Source organism: Budorcas taxicolor, chromosome 3, assembly GCF_023091745.1.
Source record: "Budorcas taxicolor isolate Tak-1 chromosome 3, Takin1.1, whole genome shotgun sequence".
Taxonomy (NCBI): Eukaryota; Metazoa; Chordata; class Mammalia; order Artiodactyla; family Bovidae; genus Budorcas; species Budorcas taxicolor.
This window is the reverse complement of record NC_068912.1, coordinates 53,836,527-53,855,892: the sequence shown is the minus strand read 5'-3', so window position 1 is coordinate 53,855,892 and position 19,366 is coordinate 53,836,527. Positions and strand designations below refer to the sequence as shown.

The 19,366-nt window shown below is 40.1% G+C and overlaps 1 protein-coding gene across 1 annotated transcript in view; it reads left to right on the top strand.

The window, feature by feature from the left end:
- LRRC8C (leucine rich repeat containing 8 VRAC subunit C) overlaps positions 1–17,640 on the top strand; it is an 80,863-nt gene extending 63,223 nt beyond the window's left edge. The window contains exon 3 of the mRNA XM_052637538.1: positions 15,276–17,640. Coding sequence (XP_052493498.1) covers positions 15,276–17,549 — 2,274 coding nt within the window. The 3' untranslated portion in view covers positions 17,550–17,640. The remainder of the gene's footprint in view (positions 1–15,275) is intronic.
- The last annotated feature ends 1,726 nt before the right edge of the window (positions 17,641–19,366 follow it).

Below are 19,366 nucleotides of genomic sequence, written 5' to 3'. Positions count from 1 at the left end.
CTCCTCTGTCCATGAAATTCTCCAGGCAAAAATACTAGAGTGGGTTGCCATTCCCTTCTCCAGGGGATCTTCCCGTCCCAGGGATTGAACCTGGGTCTCAGCAGAATCTTTGCCATCTGAGCCACCAGGGTAGCCCTAGTGATGTCATAGCAAGATATAGCTGTTCTCTCCTATAAATAATACCATCTTTTCTTTCACATGGATTGACCCACAGCCTGGCAATTGACATCATTCATTTGCTGAATAGTAGAACAAATTATTCTTTGATTACTATAGAAAGTTTCTGAAATAAATTATCACTTTTTAAAAGAGTCTTTTAGTACTTCTTTGTCTATTTGGTTGGTGCCAGTGGTAGAATTCTGTATCTCTGTGCTGTTTGTACATTGGTGTGAATAGTCCAGAAGATTTATGTTTCCCTTGGACTCTTCCAGTTTCTATCTTAACTCCTGCTCACAAATTTGTCAGTGAACTACAGGATGTCCAGAGATAAGTCAGCTGAACAGAGAACTAAGATTTCAGTCCCTGAGCATTGTATCAGAAAGAGCTTTTTCTTCATTATTTCGAGAGCATAATTTTAAATATTTCAAAATTCTAAGCAACAAAAACAAATTGCCTTGGTTATGAATCACTAACAGTATGTTCCTATTGTTTATCCATAGTTTTTGTATATGCACTGAATTTTCTCATATGGTTTTGACTTGAAGTGGAATGCTTTCCACTTAACTCATGATAGATGAAATAATTCATTAGCCTACTTGGCTTATCTGAAGTTATTGATATTTCTTCCAGGAATCTTGATTCCAGCTTTTACTTCCTCCAGCCCAGCGTTTCTCATGATGTACTCTGCATATAAGTTAAATAAGCAGGGTGACAGTATACAGCCTTGACGTACTCCTTTTCCTATTTGGAACTAGTCTGTTGTTCCATGTCCAGTTCTAAATGTTGCTTCCTGACCTGCATACAGGATTCTCAAGAGGCAGGTCAGGTGGTCTGGTATTCCCACCTCTTCCAGAATTTTCCACAGTTTATTGTGATCCACACAGTCAAAAGCTTTGGCATAGTCAATAAAGCAGAAATAGATATTTTTCTGAGATGCCCTTGCTTTTTTGATGATCCAACAGATGTTGGCAATTTGATCTCTGGTTCCTCTGCCTTTTCTAAAACCAGCTTGAACATCTGGAAATTCATGGTGCACATATTGCTGAAGGCTGGCTTGGAAAATTTTGAGCATTACTTTACTAATGTGTGAGATGAGTGCAATTGTGAGGTAGTTTGAGCATTCTTTGGCATTGCCTTTCTTTGGGATTGGAATGAAAACTGACCTTTTCCAGTCCTGTAGCCACTGGTAAGTTTTCCAAATTTGCTGGCATTTGGAGTGCAGCACTTTCACAGCATCATCTTTCAGGATTTGAAATAGCTCCACTGGAATTCCATCACCTCCATTAGCTTTGTTTGTAGTGATGGCCCACTTGACTTCATATTCCAGGATGTCTGACTCTAGGTGAGTGATCACACCATCATGATTATCTGGGTCATGATCTTTTTTGTACAGATTTGTACATTTGTACTCTTGATGAAAGTGAAAGAGGAGAGTGAAAAAGTTGGCTTAAAGCTCAACATTCAGAAAACTAAGATCATGGCATCCGGTCCCATCACTTCATGGCAAATAGGTGGAGGAAACAGTGGAAACAGAGGCTCATTTTATTTTTCTGGGCTCCAAAATCACTGCACGTGGTGATTGCAGTCATGAAATTAAAAGACACTTACTCCTTGGAAGAAAAGTTATGACCAACCTAGACAGCATATTAAAAAACAGAGACATTACTTTGTCAACAAAGGTCTATCTAGTCAAGGCTATGGTTTTTACAGTGGTCATGTTATGGATGTGAGATTTGGACTATAAAGAAAGCTGAGTGCCGAAGAATTGATGCTTTTGAACTGTGGTGTTTGAAAGTCCCTTGGACTGCGAGGAGATCCAACCAGTCCATGCTAAAGGAGATCAGTCCTGGGTGTTCATTGGTAGGACTGATGCTGAAGCTGAAACTCCAGTAATTTGGCCACCTGATGCGAAGAACTGACTCATTGGAAAAGACCCTGATGCTGGGAAAGATTGAGGGCGGGAGGAGAAGGGGACGACAGAGGATGAGATGATTGGATGGCATCACCGACTCAATGCACATGGGCTTGGGTGGACTCTGGGAGTTGATGATGGTCAGGGAGGCCTGGCGTGCTGCAGTTCATGGGGTTGCAAAGAGTCAGACACGACTGAGCAACTGAACTGGCTGACTGACTTGGCTTATCTGAAAATACCATGAAGCAAAAAGAAAACAGTGTTTAATTTTATCCACTTCCTCATTTTTCTTTTCTTTTTTTGTGTGTCCTAAAGAAGCTTTCCTCAAAAGTAAACGGATGAAAACAATGTAGATACAACTGAAATTCAAGATGTAGGAAATGAAAACATTCTTGATGACTAGGAAGTCTCAGGCTAACCAGGGTTAAAAACGATTAACATTCACAGTATGTATAGTCATCCTTACCTCGAAAAGTCAGTGTATGTATATTCATAGTGGTAGGAGAATTGCTTCTATTAAAGCGAGATATCAAAATGCAGATAGGACCCTAATGTAGATGTGTTGGTTTCTCTTTTTACTTGGGATTTAAATGAATGGGTAGTGCCTCTCGAATCTGGCACTCTCTTTGTGTATCTTCAATGAGTCAGCACTTTGCTCCGGCTTTAGGAATCACTAGGCTGACATCACTTGGCAGTTTGGAGGTTGTGTGCAATGAGCTGTTTCATCTCAGACGAAGAGAGCTGGAAGGCCAGTTTTTCCCGATGTTCACTGGCATCTGATTTTATACATGTGTGTACTTGGCACTGTTGTGGTTTGTTTTCCTCTGGGGAGAGGGCACAGTGTTTGTTTAGTCACCTCATGTTTATTGTGCACTTACTTTGTACCAAGCAATGTCAATAGGATGGAGCTTATCTGTATCTTTACTGGTCTAGAAGGTAAAGTGATAATAGAAAATTAGACTATGTTTCCACAGGTGCTGCAATAGAGGGAAAATCCAGACTTAAAAAACTGCTCCCATTAACTGTATAATTTTGTTCTATACAGTAATGACCCAGGTAATTATGCTTTAACCTTTTCAGAGTTTAATTCTTACACCAGACTAGTGGCATTTGATGTTCCTCAGAGAAATTTTTGATGACACTTCGCTAGAGAAGATCTGCTTGACGTCCAGTTTTTAATCATGTACAGATGAATCCTACAGCATGTGTATTATTGCTATACCTTACCACCAAGAGAATTCAGTAACTCAAAAATCTAAGTTTTAATCAGTTCATCCCTCCAATATCCCTGAGATTTTTTTTTGCGAGGACATCGATTCCATGCCTCAGAAGTGCCAGGGTATGATTTTTTTTCTCTCCTTTTCCTGTTGCTACTGAGGAAATAAGCAACCAATAAAAACAGACTTTCTACTCAGTCCTTATGTTTATTAATAAACATCTTAAAATTTGGCAATTTTCTTTATACTGTTCTTTCTGTCTCTTTCTTTCCCTCTTTACACTCTGGGTCTAAACTTCCTCTATACACAGGGTGTTATTTCCTGACCATCACATAAGTTTTAAACATCATCATTAAATAAGGACGATACCATGTGCATAGCAGGCAGGAAATGATGCCACACCCTTGCAGTCTTGCTTTTCCATTTCCCCTGGAGACAAGGACTTGTTTGTGTTGGTGAGAGTGATGCCGTGTGTGTGGTGGCTCATGCGTGTCTATTTTTGTTCCCCACGGTGATTGCCCCCAAGTTCACATGTATTGGGCGTGGAGACTAGCAAGCTTTATGAATAAGACATTTGCTGAGAATTAAAGCGTTTAAGTCTTCACCCTTTTAGAACCATCTTCCATGCCTTTTTCAGTTCCTTTTGTTTCTCAATAAGATGTTTGGTTCTTAAAATATTCTGTGGGCCTTGAAACAAATTCTGGCATTCTGAGTTAATCCTGTCACTGATGAGGGTAAATCTTACGTCTCTTGAGGATAGATGCTTTTGTCTCCTAGCGTGTTTCTGAGAGAACATAATTAATGCAGTTTGTACATTAACTGATAACTTAGTGACATGAAAGTTAATTCCCTTCCCTTGTATCACCATCATTTTTGCCCAGGAGAAATGAGTCTACCTCAGGAAGGATGGCGACAGTCTGTCTTTTTAATCTTTTTTTAAAAAATCTTATTTATTTATTTATTTATTTATTTTTGCCATGTTACACAGGCATGTGAGATCCTAGCTCCCCAACCAGGGATTGAACCCCTACCCCCTCCAGTAGAAGCACAGAGTCCTAACCACTGGACTGCCAGGGAAGTTCCATCTTTTTAACCTTATCCCTTGTTCTTTGCAAATGCAGTCCTTTGCCTCCTATCTCTGGATCCCACAGGGTTCTGACCTTATCTTCCCCCCTAAACCTGTCCAGGTCCAGCAGCTCTGAGGCTCCAGTGAAGTTGCTCCGACTCCATGAATCCTTCTCCGCTGCAAGCCTTAGCTTATTGCGCTTACCACGTCATTCCCTTGATGTGTATACAACATTGTGTGCACCCTTGTTTGACTTTTCATGTGGCTGTTTATGTTTCTCCAACAAGAATGTAAGTGCTTTTAGAACAGGGAATATTGGTTATGCCTCCTTGATTTTCCTATGATGGTTAGCATAAAGTAGATCTTCAGTAAGTTTTAGTTAATAAAGGATAGCCTGTCCTTAGTATCTCTGAATAAGCCCCAGGGAATAGATCTTTGGGATCTGTTTCTTACTAGATCATTCTTAGATCAGCAGAGATAACTTGTTCTATCAGACTGGGGACAAATCTGCTTGGTCTTCAGGGTCTAACCCTCTGGAACCAGTTGTATCTGGAGAGTGGAGGGAAGGTAAAGGATAAAGTTAATCACCTTCCTGTTGGCCCATCTGTCACTTTGTGACTGCAGTCTACCTGTCCATGTCCAACTTGCCATAACCAAGTTAAAGCATCATCTTTTAAAAGAACAGGCCACCATCTAAAGAATATACCTGAGTCACACATTAGCATACTGGAATGATGACTGCTGATTTATCATATGCAGCAAGTTTTCTCACTTCTTTCAGTGATAATACAGTCATAACTATGATTTAAAGTCTAAACCAGAAAAATGATTTAGGAGTTATAATTCATAGAAAAAGAGTACTGGACTTAATTGGCAAAGTTGTAGGAAAATGAGACCTCTCATATGGTGTTAAGGGGAGATGTATATAAAGAAATCCAGACTTTTCTTGGTGGGAGAAGCATTTGACGTTGTAAGTTTACCTTGTTTGGTACTACCCAAGCAATATTGTTTATTCATAATGGTAGCTTGCTCATCAGTCATTTCCAACTCTTTGCAACCCTTTGGACTGTGACCCCCACACCTCCTCTGTCTATGGGATTTCCATGGGTTGCCATTGCCTTCTCTGGGGAATCTTCCTGACCCAGGAATTAAACCCATCTCTGCTGTTTCCTGCATTGCAGGTGGATTCTTTACCCACTAAGCCAGTGGGGAAGCTCATAATAGTCATGAGACTAATATTTTTTTTAAATTTCAACACACTGCCTCCCTCTCCTGAAAAGATAGTAAAGCAAGAGTTATTCTTGAAAACACTCTCTGTTCAATGTGCATAGCCACGATAAAGCCATGATAAAGAGAGATATTAAAAACACATACATGGACTTAAAAGCAAGATAAACGGTTCTGTGGAGCACAAATGGAATACTGAGTGGGGCTGAGGCAATAGCCGGGCTCTCATCCAAATGTAGGCAGTAGCGGCCAGGAGTTCAGCTCCTGCCAGTAAAGGAACTAAAAATGCACCAAGCAAGATAAGAGACTGGAGTCCGGTCACCGTAGCCAAAGGCCCTCATTTCCAAGAGGAAGCTAAAAAGAATGGCGATTAACTGACTGCTAGAGCTGGTGCTTCAGAGGAAACCATGCATCTGGGGTGCCTCCCAACCAGGAACTGAGTCAGCCCGCCTGGAACTGTGAGAGCCTGACATCACAGCGGAGCAGCAAAACACCATGACAAGTCGTAATGGTGGACTGGGAGGCTGGGTGCAGGAAACCACAGAAGAGCTCGCGCGAGAAAAAGTCTCCTCAGAATGAGCCTACCGCCCAGAACGCATGAAGACAGCTATGCTAAGAAAGTCTCTCAGCAAAATTGACAGTTGGAATATTGATTCACTCCACTCTAGAGGAAACTAAGCTTTGCAACAATAATAAAGTTAAATATATTTACTAAAGTGTAAAAAAATAAAAAGCAGAAAAAATAGATTTAGAGTGGTCAAGGAGATAAAACATAAAAAAGTAGGTAGATACGTCATAAGATCAAATGAATATAAAAAATTTAGAAACCATAGAAATACAAAACTGCTGAAATTTAAAATATCAACAGGCAGAAGAATAACACTGTACTCAGTTGCAAGAAGAAGTAATGAATTAGGATTCCGAGTTACCCAGAGCCCAGCACAGAGAGATGTGAATTAAAAAGTGCAGACACACCTGTGGAAAATCAGTTGAGAGACTCTAACATATATCTGATAGGGATTGCAGGAAAAAATGGAAGAAATGATGAAGCAATTTTTGAAGCAATTATTTAAAGAGACTTTCCTGAAGTTTTCCAAAATTGAAGAAAGTCAAGTCCTTAGCTACAAATATTGAGCAGTGTTCATCTACATACATTTAAAATTAAGGTGAAAATGTAAAAGATCTTTTATTAAGATAAAATCTTCAAAGCTACCCTAGAGAAAGAGAGATTGCTCCTCAGAGAACAAACTCAAGCTGACAGCAGGCTTCTCATCAGCAAAAGAGGCCAGAATAAAATGGAATAATATGTTTAAGTGCTGAAAGGAAATTACTGTCAATGCAGAATTTTATAATTTACTAAATTATTACTCAAGAGTGAAAGCAATATAGACATGTTCAGACGTATGAGGCATATGAATTTTCTATCCACAGGCCCTTATTAAAAGAACTATTAAGGGATACACTTCAACCCATAGGCAAAGGAACTCGGGGGAAGATAAAGGATCTGAGACAGTGGGTGAGCACATGATTTAATAAATATGTAGATAATCACAATGAATATAGATTATTTTTTTATATTATGTGTTTCAAAGGAGAGCTAAAACAGATTCTGGGAAAAACAAAACAGGATAGTTCAATGGATAGTTAAAACATGCTTGGAAGAGGAGGTAAGGATTCTGAAAAGTTTTAAGTGTATACATTCTAAGAAATTATATGTAACCTTCACTACAGAAATTTAATCTACACATTCCCAACCAGCTGAGGCAGGATGGAAAATAGGAGATACAGAGAATGTTATCAGGGCAACAGAAAGCAGGAAGGAGGAAGAAATGGTATACACAAAAATAAAAATATGGACGTAAATCCAAATATCACTAAATATCCAAATATGAGTGAGGTGAGCTACAAAAATGTAATAGATTAAATTCATTTGTAAGAAGAAAGAGGTGATTCATTTAGATTTTTTTAAAAGTCCATAAAACAGATACCTAAAAAAGATAACAAAATCACAAAGTTTCTAAATAGAGATTAAAGGAGGATATTAAAAAACAGGAAAAAGCTGATGAAGCTCTATTAATATTAGATAGTATTTAGACCTTCCATTTTCAAAAATGCACTCTTTATCAAAGCAAAGTATATTTTTAAATTTTAGAACATGCATAAATTCTTATAACACCACACAGGATACGAAAGAATCTCAACACCCCGAGGAATTCCTGGGTGCTGAACCTTTGCAGTGAACCTCTGGCAACCACTGATCTGTTCTCTGACCTGGTTACAGAATGTCATGTAAAAAATCAGGCAGCATGTAGTTTCTGAGGCTGGCACTGTTTTTAAATTAAAACTTGCCTGAATGCAATCACCATTGGAATATGTTTAATAAGTTATAGCACACCCACATCATGTAGTAATGTAGCCCTTAGAATGAAGTAGATCTCCACATGTGGGTGTGCTAGGGTCTATAAGACATCCTATGAAAGTGAAAAATGTAAGGGGCAAGAACAAGGCATGTAGGAAGATCCCACATGTTTATATGTCGTGTGTGCAAAGTCGCTTCACTCATGTCTGACTCTGTGACCCCATGAACTGTAGCTTGCCGGGCTCCTCTGGCCATAGGATTCTCCAGGCAAGAATACTAGAGTTGGTTGGTTTCCATTTCCTTCTCCAGGAGATCTTCTTGACCGAGGGTTCGAACCCATGTCTCTTAATGTCTCCTGCATTGGGAGGGTCTTTACCACTAGCTCCACCTGAGAGGTCTTGCTGTCAATACACAGATATAGAGTACCCACCAAACTTATCAGGGCTTCCTAAGGAATGGCAGGGGAGTGGGAAAGTGAAGGGAGTACGCTCCCCTCTATGCTAAATATGCATCTTTTTAAAAAAAGATTTATAATAGCAAAAAATAAAATGTTTAGGCATAACTTAATAAATGCCCAAAATCTATTTGAGGAAAGATATGAAACACTCCTGGGAGATACAAAATTAGCTTAAGCCAAGTGGAAACACACACATGGAGAGGAAGAATCAACACCATAAAGATGTCAGTGCTTCTTAGTTTATAAATGTAATATAATCCCAATGAAAATACCACCAAGGTGGTTTTTTTTTTTTTGCATCTAGACTATAAAGTTGATTATAAAGTTCATTGTGAAAGACAAGCATGAATTTGAGCACTTACAACGCTCATTACTGATTTAGTCACCTATCTCCTGTTTGGAACCTTGAAGGGTGCATTGCTCTTGGTATCTCTGACATGATGTCTGACGTACAGCAGGCCCTTCACTAGGAGTGACTTTTCCTGAGGCACACTCAAAACTAGTTAGCACTTGTGTTCTACACGTCCCACACCTCCCCCATCAATGTCATTTATGTCTCCTGCATGTAGAAGATAAGCTGGCCCTTATTTATGTTTCCCTGTCTTTGTTTTATCAAGCCGTTTCTCTGAAGCTGAGTGGTTTTGTTTGATTGGGTTTGAATCTCAGCCCTTCGGTGTCTCATTCAAGCACATGTTGAACTGCTTCAGTAGATTACCACTGGTCCCTGCTGCTTCTCACTACACTGCTTTTCTGGAAACTGCCTCAATTAAGTAGATCTTACTTTTTTACATTGTAATGATGGATGTTATGATTCTAACAAAGGGACTGAGAATCAAATAACCATCATCAAAAATACAATCAAAGATGTAGGTGAACATTAATAATTTAAAATTGTGAAAGTTACTATTAAAAGGTCCTAATTTACATTGACCATGCAAGATATTTCAATATGTGATCGAGTGTGTACATATTCCACGTAAAAATGTATCTCTTTGCTGGTATAAATTTGGCAGTTATGATTTTAAATATTTGATTTCTTTTTCTAGCTCAGAGCAGCATTCCAGGGCATAGTTTAGATAGGTTGCTTCATTTTTTAAGGAAGTTCGAATTTTACCTTGTTTCTCTTAAAAACACACTGTGTAGAAAGCAAAATCAGGAAATGCAGTTTATTTCATTGACCCTACAATTTTTTTCCGAAAACAGCTGTTGTGTTATCTGAAAATAATTTGCAACTGGGAATTCATGAATTTGGCTCTTAGTGAGCCCATTTCTCCAATCACTGCAACCTTTGTGTTTCTTTTCCAGAAATATTATCCAGGTATTGGGACAGCGATGGAATGATTTTACATGTATATTTTTTATTCTTCTAGGAACTTTAGTTGTAAAGTCTTGAAGAACATTTTATATACTTTGTTACCTGGATGTCAGCTGCTCCATAGGATATAGAGGATATTGTATCAAATTCCAGTCCATGAGCTCTCTGCATTCTAACAGACTCCTGGAAGAATTAGGTTCTCATGGTCCCAGTTCCTGCTTCCATGGAAACAATTTAGATTATAAACGTTTAGCATCCCAGGCAAAATCTCCTTATCTGTTCAATTTTGATCTAAGCATAAAATTATTTAATCCTTTTGCCTGTGATTTCTACAGTTCATTCATAATACAGAGGTGTGTGTGTGTGTGTGTCTGTGTGTGTGTGTCTGTGTGTGTGTGTGTCTGTGTGTGTAACAGATTTCACCAAAGGTTTAGGGAAGAGTGAAGGGTGTTTACATCTCCAAATGGAAATAATGAGTATACGCTGCGGCCTCCTACCACATTGCTTGACCCGTTTCCTTCGATTCTACCTCTCCTCTGCTGATTCACCGCCCCCCCAACCCCATTCATCCCACTATAGCATGGGTGGTTTAGCCATCTTTGTTGCTGATTTCATCTCACTTTTGCCCTCAGTGACTCATGCCCTTCTGTGTACAGCTTGTCCTTATTCTGAAACTAACTTAGGTATTTGCTTTAACTTAGATGATTTCATTCAAGAATTATTCTGAGAATTTCCCTGGTGGTCCAGTCGTTAAGACTCAGGGCTTCCCACCGCAGAGCAAATGGGTTTGGTTCCTGGCTGGGGGACTAAGATACTGTGCTGCACAGCCAAACAATAATTATTATTATTCAGTTCAGTTCAGTCACTCAGTCGTGTCCGACTCTTTGTGACCCCATGAATTGCAGCACGCCAGACCTCCCTGTCCATCACCAATTCCCAGAGTTCACTCAAACTCACGTCCATCGAGTCAGTGATGCCATCCAGCCATCTCATCCTTTGTTATCCCCTTTTCCTCCTGCCCCCAATCCCTTCCAGCATCAGAGTCTTTTCCAATGAGTCAACTCTTCACATGAGGCGGCCAAAGTACTGGAGTTTCAGCTTTAGCATCGTTCCTTCCAAAGAACACCCAGGGCTGATCTCCTTCAGAATGGACTGGTTGGACCTCCTTGCAGTCCAAGGGACTCTCAAGAGTCTTCTCCAACACCACAGTTCAAAAGCATCAATTCTTTGGTGCTCAGCTTTCTTCACAGTCCAACTCTCACATCCATACATGACTATTCTCAAATCTGTTCTTAGGGTGGTAACTTTCTTACCTTCATATATCTTGGATCAGAGTCTGTTCATCTTGCTTTTTAAATTTTTTTCTCTTCCCCTTGACCCCGTTTCTTTCCCCTCTCTCTCACCCTTCACCTACATAGACACACTGTGTAGGTGTAGCTCTAGTCTCGATGCTTTTCCCCTCCAGAGGCAGTCTGAGAGTTGTCCTTAGAAGAAAAGCATTGGATTTCTCGTCTGTGTGACGCATGTGTGGTACAAGCTGGTGGTGATGGTCTGAGCCTTGATGTTCTGCAGAACAGGATATGGTGGTGGGGCGTTCTTCCTGCTCTTACCTTAAGCATTCTTCCTTAGTCCTGCACTGCAGCCTGAAACCCTATCATTGTTCCTTAAAAAAAATTCCTTTAAGGCTTATTTTGTACTCTAATCTTTAAATTTCTGGATTAGGTAAAGAGAAGTGAGGTATAGGTTTAATTAGGCAAGCTTCTCAAAACAGCAGAAAAGTTGAAACAAAATCTTTTAAGTTCTTACAAGCTTCTATTTACAAATATCCCACAAAACACCCTTTATCCTTTTCTTTTTTAAAGGAAGCCTTTCTGTCTTCTTTTTCTTTTACTGTACCTTTGAAAACATTGATGCTTCTCTCAGTTCTTCTCAGTGTTGGAGTGTTTACACTAATCATAGAAAGTAACTTCCTGCCTCTCTCCCATGGCTATTTCACTGTTTAAATCCCCACAGTCTTTTCTCTTGGGCTCTGCAGCCTGCCCTCTTCCTTCTCATAGTGCCCTGCAGCCTGCCCTCTTCCTTCTCATAGTGCCAGATAGACAACCTGCTATCACATCTTTGGGAATTCAACTCTGAGCTGTATCCCTGCTGGAGTCTTCTTGTGATGTGTCCTCTTGGCAGTATGAGCAACTATTTTTCTTGGTGACTAAATTCCAGCATCTTTTTCTACTCTCTGCTCATTTCTGACTAGTTAACAGCTTCTGGAAAGGATATCACTATCTTTACCTTCCTGGGATTTAAATAAGCACATTTTAAAATGACATCTTGAAAGATTGAAAGAAATATGATCTCGGAAAGCTGAGAGGAACTTCCAGAGTTTATCTATATATTACCTTCCTACATTGGGCTGTTCTCTTAAAGCCATCGTAGCAGAAGTTTGGAGAAACGAGGAGACTGTCTGAAGTGGTGCTGTTTTCATAGCTGTGTGAAGGTTGGCGGGCTGTTGAAGTTCGCTGAAGCTTAGTTGGGTTCTTCTGTAGAATGGGGAGAAAATGACCTACTTCTGTAGCATGGCACATGCTAGTCAGTCAAGTGCGTTTGTCCTGAATATAAAGAGGTATCGCAGGAGGGCACACAACTGAGCCAGGGAGATGCAAGCAGGAGTTCAGACCACACTTGCCCCTCAGCTGGACACCCTGGTGCCCAGCATAACCTAAAACCTTCTGCAGCAGCCAGGCTCAGAGGTTAATCATCTGCCCCCGTGAGGAGCCAGTCTGGAGAAGGGCAGGGCAGGAGGCAGTACTGGGACCATCTGGGTGCTTGGTAGGGACCTAGAACCTCCAGAAGGTACCTACCTGCCTTTTTACCTTCTGACTGATCTTGCTTTACACCAATGCGTCTCTGTTTTCATTACATCATTAACAATGTCATATTAACATACTTGGTGAAAGAAATGGCAACCCACTCCAGTATACTTACCAGGAAGATTCCATACACAGAGGAGGCTGGTGGGCTATAGTCCATGGGGTTGCAATAAATCAGACATGACTGAGCACAGAACAGCATTAACATGGCAGCTCAAAGGTGTCACTCTTGGAGCAGGTGCTGGGGAAACATGTCTGTTCATACTGGTCTCTAGCCTCCACCTTCTGCCTGCTTCACAGATGTGTTCAATGGCTCAGTTGTGTCCGATTTTTTGCAACTTCATCAACTGTAGCCCACCAGGCTCCTCTGTCTATGGGATTTTCCAGGCAAGAATTCTGGAGTGGGTTACCATTTCCTTCTCCAGATAATTGAAGCTTCATAGGTAATTGGAGCATTAAATGAGACTACAATTTGGAAAACAGCTAGAACATGACCCCAGCCACTGAATTTCTTTTTCTGTTTGATATTTCTGCAGGGTAGACTCTAACATCCATATAGGCTTTCTCCTACTATTTTCTGTTCCAGGGGTTTCCATGGTAGAGTGCTTGACCCCAAGAAATATAAAGGATGCCCTATTGAAATATGAGATTAAAATGAAAACTTTATATTTATTTTAAACCTAAAGGAAAAATAAGCTTCCTAATATTTGGCTGATGGATTGGCAATACTTTATGGTTATAATTATAAATAGACATATGTGAGTGAGTGAAAGCCACTCAGTTGTGTCCAATTCTTTGTAACCCCATGAGCTATACAGTCCATGGAATTCTCCAGGCCAGAATACTGGAGTGGGTAGCCTTTCCCTTCTCCAGGGGATCTTCCCAACCCATGTATCGAACCCAGCTCTCCCTCACTGCAGGCAGATTCTTTACCAACCAAGCCATCAGAGAAGCCCATAGACATATATAAGCCCACAAATATGGATATGTTTAACACTTTTTTTCTCTGATACAGGTAAGTGATTAAAATGTTTGTTTGAAGACATTCTCAAACATTCTTACACCACTGTAGTCATGGAACCCTCTGAATGCAGTCACATTTTTCTTCCCTGCCTTCTTCTGATTTCCATAGTAAATGGTAGCCCCTGGTATATCTTCTAGTCTACAGAGCATTTATATATCTTTATAAACAAAACTTCCTCTCTTCCCCCTAACCTCATTCTTTCATTGTTATCCACATAGGATATGGGAAGAGATAAGCTTTTCCCCTAAAACATGTATAACTTATAAAAGGTAATTTGTTACTTAGGATGAAGTAAAATTGAGATCTTTTTGGTTTAATCCTAGAAACTCAATAAAATAAAATAAGAATCAGGGTTCTGGGTCCAGGTGGCTGATGGACCTGGATGACATTAAGCAAGTTGCCTAACCTTTCTGTGCTTTCGTCTCATCTGTGAAACTGGGGTAAAAAGAGTAATCTGCCTCATCAGGTTAAGGTGACAAAATAAGTAATATCTTTGACATTTTTGGAATAGAAATGCATATTAAACACAACAGTAAGTTTGTTGCTGTCATCACTGTAATCACTGTTCTTATTAACTTTATCCCTAGGAGAGATCCACGCCCAGAACTATGAATGGGAAGGACTAGCATCGGTGTCAGTTCTAGATTCATCCACTTTCTCAGCAAATACATACTGGCGGTCTCCTATATATCAGATACTCAGCTAAGGGCTGGACGCGCCACTGCATTGTCAAACCTTGTACAACGCTTCCCTCTAGGGGGCTGTATCTCCCACGTCAACAGCGCGTGGTCATATTCCTCATGCCGTTAACAGTGCACTTCGTAATAGACTCAGTGTATACTTAACGTGTTCTTCTTCCTGAAGATGATTCCTCCGGGTTGATTCAAAGTGTAGTTTGCCTCATCCTATCTCATCTTTGGGAAGAAAGTGTTCTCTCTTACTGAAATTGCAATCTTATGAGACTGCTGGACTTATTAGGGCTTAATATGATTTTCAACAAACTGAAGCATTAGTAGGGGAATAGAAGTTGATGTGATATTTTGTGTGAAAAGCAGCAAGTTTAGACATAACTATTTTACTCGCAAACATTTCTATAGTCTTTCATCTCTCTCTGAATAAATAGCTTTTATAAAAGCATAGTAAATTCCCATTTTCTTAAAACTAGTCATATTCATCTATGCATAGGTTATGGGTAGAAAGAAAAGAGGAAATGATAAAGACAGGAATTTCTCCCATATTTCCTCCTTTTAATCCTTTTATTTCTCATACAGAAACTAATATAATGTTGGGAGCCATCCAGTTCAAGACTGAATCTGATAAGAGGATGTACTTCCCAGACCAATGACTGGTTCCCCAAGGCTTCGGTGAAAGAAGAAATGCAAACTTTTGTAAAATACGTGAAATGTTCTTCAAATATTTGTCATGAACTGTTCCATGTCCTGAGAAAACTGCTCCATTTTGTGACATGAGTTAGATGTGGCAAACAAAGATATGCATTTCATTTTCCCAACCTGTGGGCTAAGAATAAAAATGTCGGTGCTGGAATTGAACATTGTATTCTCCAGGCAAAGGAAATGGACATTTATTGGATGTTATTGCTGCTTTCCTTCTCACTAACGACATTATGAAAGCTCTTTGAGTAATATAATTTGAAAATATTATTTCTGTGTTTCAGGTTATGCAAGACAAGATAATCTGCCTTCCGAAGAGAGTACAGCCTTCTCAGAACCACTCTTCCATTTCAAACGTCTCTCAAGCAGTGGCCAGTACCACCCCACTGCCTCCACCAAAACCATCTCCTTCTAACCCGGTCACTGTGGAAATGAAAGGGCTGAAGACAGATTTGGACCTTCAGCAGTACAGCTTTATTAACCAGATGTGCTATGAGCGAGCCCTCCACTGGTACGCCAAGTATTTCCCATACCTGGTCCTCATTCATACCCTGGTCTTCATGCTCTGCAGCAACTTTTGGTTCAAGTTCCCTGGCTCCAGCTCCAAAATAGAGCATTTCATCTCAATCCTGGGCAAGTGCTTTGACTCTCCTTGGACCACACGAGCCTTATCTGAAGTTTCTGGGGAGGACTCAGAAGAGAAGGACAACAGGAAGAACAACATGAGCAGGTCCAACACCACCCAGTCTGGTCCAGAAGGCAGTCTGGTCAACTCTCAGTCTTTAAAGTCAATTCCTGAGAAGTTTGTGGTTGACAAATCCACTGCAGGGGCTCTGGATAAGAAGGAGGGTGAGCAGGCAAAAGCTTTGTTTGAGAAGGTAAAGAAGTTCCGGCTGCACGTAGAAGAAGGTGATATACTCTATGCCATGTATGTTCGTCAGACTGTGCTTAAAGTTATAAAATTCCTCATCATCATTGCATATAATAGTGCCCTGGTTTCCAAAGTCCAGTTCACAGTGGACTGTGATGTTGACATTCAGGACATGACTGGATATAAGAACTTTTCTTGCAATCACACCATGGCGCACTTGTTTTCAAAGCTCTCCTTTTGCTACCTGTGCTTTGTCAGTATCTACGGACTGACGTGCCTTTATACGCTGTACTGGCTGTTCTACCGCTCTCTGAAGGAGTACTCCTTTGAGTATGTCCGGCAGGAGACTGGAATTGATGATATTCCAGACGTGAAAAATGACTTTGCTTTTATGCTTCATATGATAGATCAGTATGACCCTCTGTATTCGAAGAGATTCGCGGTGTTCCTATCCGAAGTGAGTGAAAACAAATTGAAGCAGCTGAACTTAAATAATGAGTGGACTCCAGATAAACTGAGGCAGAAGCTGCAGACAAATGCCCATAACCGCTTGGAACTGCCTCTCATCATGCTCTCTGGCCTTCCAGACACTGTTTTTGAAATCACAGAGTTGCAGTCCCTAAAACTTGAAATCATTAAGAACGTCATGATACCAGCCACCATCGCGCAGCTAGACAATCTCCAGGAGCTCTCTCTACACCAGTGCTCAGTCAAAATCCACAGCGCGGCATTGTCTTTCCTGAAGGAGAATCTCAAGGTCTTGAGCGTCAAGTTTGATGACATGAGGGAGCTGCCCCCCTGGATGTATGGCCTCCGGAACCTGGAGGAGCTCTACCTGGTTGGCTCTCTGAGTCACGATATTTCCAGAAATGTCACCCTGGAGTCTCTGCGGGATCTCAAAAGCCTTAAAATTCTCTCGATCAAAAGCAACGTTTCCAAAATCCCACAGGCAGTGGTTGATGTTTCCAGCCATCTCCAGAAGATGTGCATACACAACGATGGCACCAAGCTGGTGATGCTCAACAACCTGAAGAAGATGACCAATCTGACGGAGCTGGAGCTGGTCCACTGTGACCTGGAGCGCATCCCCCACGCCGTATTCAGCCTGCTCAGCCTCCAGGAACTGGACCTCAAGGAAAATAATCTGAAATCCATAGAAGAGATCGTTAGCTTCCAGCACTTGAGGAAGCTGACAGTGCTAAAACTGTGGCATAACAGCATCACCTACATCCCAGAGCACATCAAGAAGCTCACCAGCCTGGAGCGTCTGTCCTTCAGTCACAATAAAATCGAGGTGCTGCCTTCCCACCTCTTCCTATGCAACAAAATCCGTTACCTGGACTTGTCCTACAATGACATTCGATTTATCCCACCTGAGATCGGAGTTCTACAAAGTTTACAGTATTTTTCCATCACTTGTAACAAAGTGGAGAGCCTTCCAGATGAACTCTACTTCTGTAAGAAACTGAAAACCCTGAAGATTGGGAAAAACAGCCTATCAGTACTTTCCCCCAAAATTGGAAATTTGTTATTTCTTTCCTATTTAGATGTTAAAGGCAATCACTTTGAAATCCTCCCTCCTGAACTGGGTGACTGTCGGGCTTTGAAGCGAGCTGGTTTAGTTGTAGAAGACGCTCTGTTTGAAACCCTGCCTTCTGATGTCCGGGAGCAAATGAAAACAGAATAACTTATTTTTGTTCAAAGTTTGACTGAAACATGCTTCTACCAAATACAGTATAAATAATTAGGTAGTCTAATGCCTTTCCTACTTTATTATTATTTTTCTTCTTTTTCGCACAAAACAAAATGTACACAAAGAATGAGTAAGGAGTATGTATTTTTTAATAAAAATTTAATTGTATTTTTTCAATATTAGTATTTTAAAGGTTTATTTGTCCTGGAACCTAATGTATCAATTATTGTTTTCTACTGACAGAGACAGATGGTTCCAACTGTTTTTGTTTGGTTTTTTTGTTTGTTTGTTTGCTTGCTTGCTTGTTTGTTTTGGTTTTGGGGTAAATTCTTGTGGAAGGAAGGGAATTTTAAGTTGCATGCTTTTGGTATTTTTTAAATCGATGAAGATACTTTGCCAAGGTCATTTTTTAGCTTGTTTACATCTCTACAGGGTCTTTTTGTTTTCATTGTATGTGTACCAAGGAATCTCTGCTAGTTATTTTAATACTAGCTGCCTTCTGCATTGGTCAAGTATTTCATTGTATAGAAAACTCTTCTCTGGCGTATAAGCTCACATAAGTGCATTGTCATGGACTATTATTTTCAAAATTTTCCCTTGCCTCCAGCAGAACCCTAAATTTTATTCTTTCACATACCTGACAGTTATTTATCATTAGGCAAGCATTTTATAAGTGAGCAAGGATGATAATCTTCCATGGTCAGCTTGCTTGGATTGGTCATTTATAATTTAACTGATTTACATTTTTACCAACATTTTTAAAATCTTGAAAATATTTTCCTTCAGTGAAAAAGGAAATGCAGAAGCTCCTCCCCTTTAATATCAATGTTGTTATGTAGTTCTGGTGAACAACCTTAGAAAAGCTAATTTATTTTAATTAAAATAGCTAATTAAATTTAAAATCAGAATCAGAAGCCTGCTTTTTAGTAATTTAATCATCTTTGATATCTTGATATGTGCATACATCCGATGGAAAAAAAAAGTGCTACTAAAGCACCCTGCTAAAGAGCTGGTGCACTCCAGTCAGGCACACTGGTTCCTCTGGGCAGTGTGGCAGTGGTGATCTTTATTCAAATTCTGCCTGTTACACAAACTAATCAGTGTATACATATATATATATTAATCAATCTCCCTCAAGTCTACCCTTGCTATGAATGCTAGTGGTGCAAGCACAGAAACTATCTGTTCTCTTTGGCTTAAAAAAGTTTATCTTATCTAAAATAATTCTATTCCTTTATTTTTTTAAGTGTGAAAAAATAGCTGAATGGATATCACTTAGAAATAATTTTTGCCTGGTGGTCAGCACAGCTTTTATTTTATCTCTATACTAAAAAATCCAACATAGTGTGAAAGTGAAAGTAGCTCAGTCCTGTCTGAGTCTTTTGACCCCATGGACTCTACAGTCCATGGGATTCTCCAGGCCAGAATACTGGAGTGGGTAGCCATTCCCTTTCCCAGGGGATCTTCCCAACCCAGGGATCGAACCCAGGTCTCCCACATTGCAGGTGGATTCTTTACCAGCTGAGCCCCCAGGGAAGCCCAAAATGTATGGGTCTTGGGCAAAAGTTTTCACTGACTATTAGAACAGGAAAACACTGTTTGTGGCCTCAATCCAGGAGCAGTGCTATCTATCATGGGAATTTTGTTTCATGCTCCAACTTCACACTCACTGTTTTCAGAACCCTAGTCTGATCTAAGATGGTTTTGTGACTTAACAAAAAAAAAAAGTAGGAAGATGGTTTGGGTTTCAAAATGCTGATTTTAAAATTTGCTCCTTGATCCTGGTAAATTTGCTTAATGACACTTTGAGT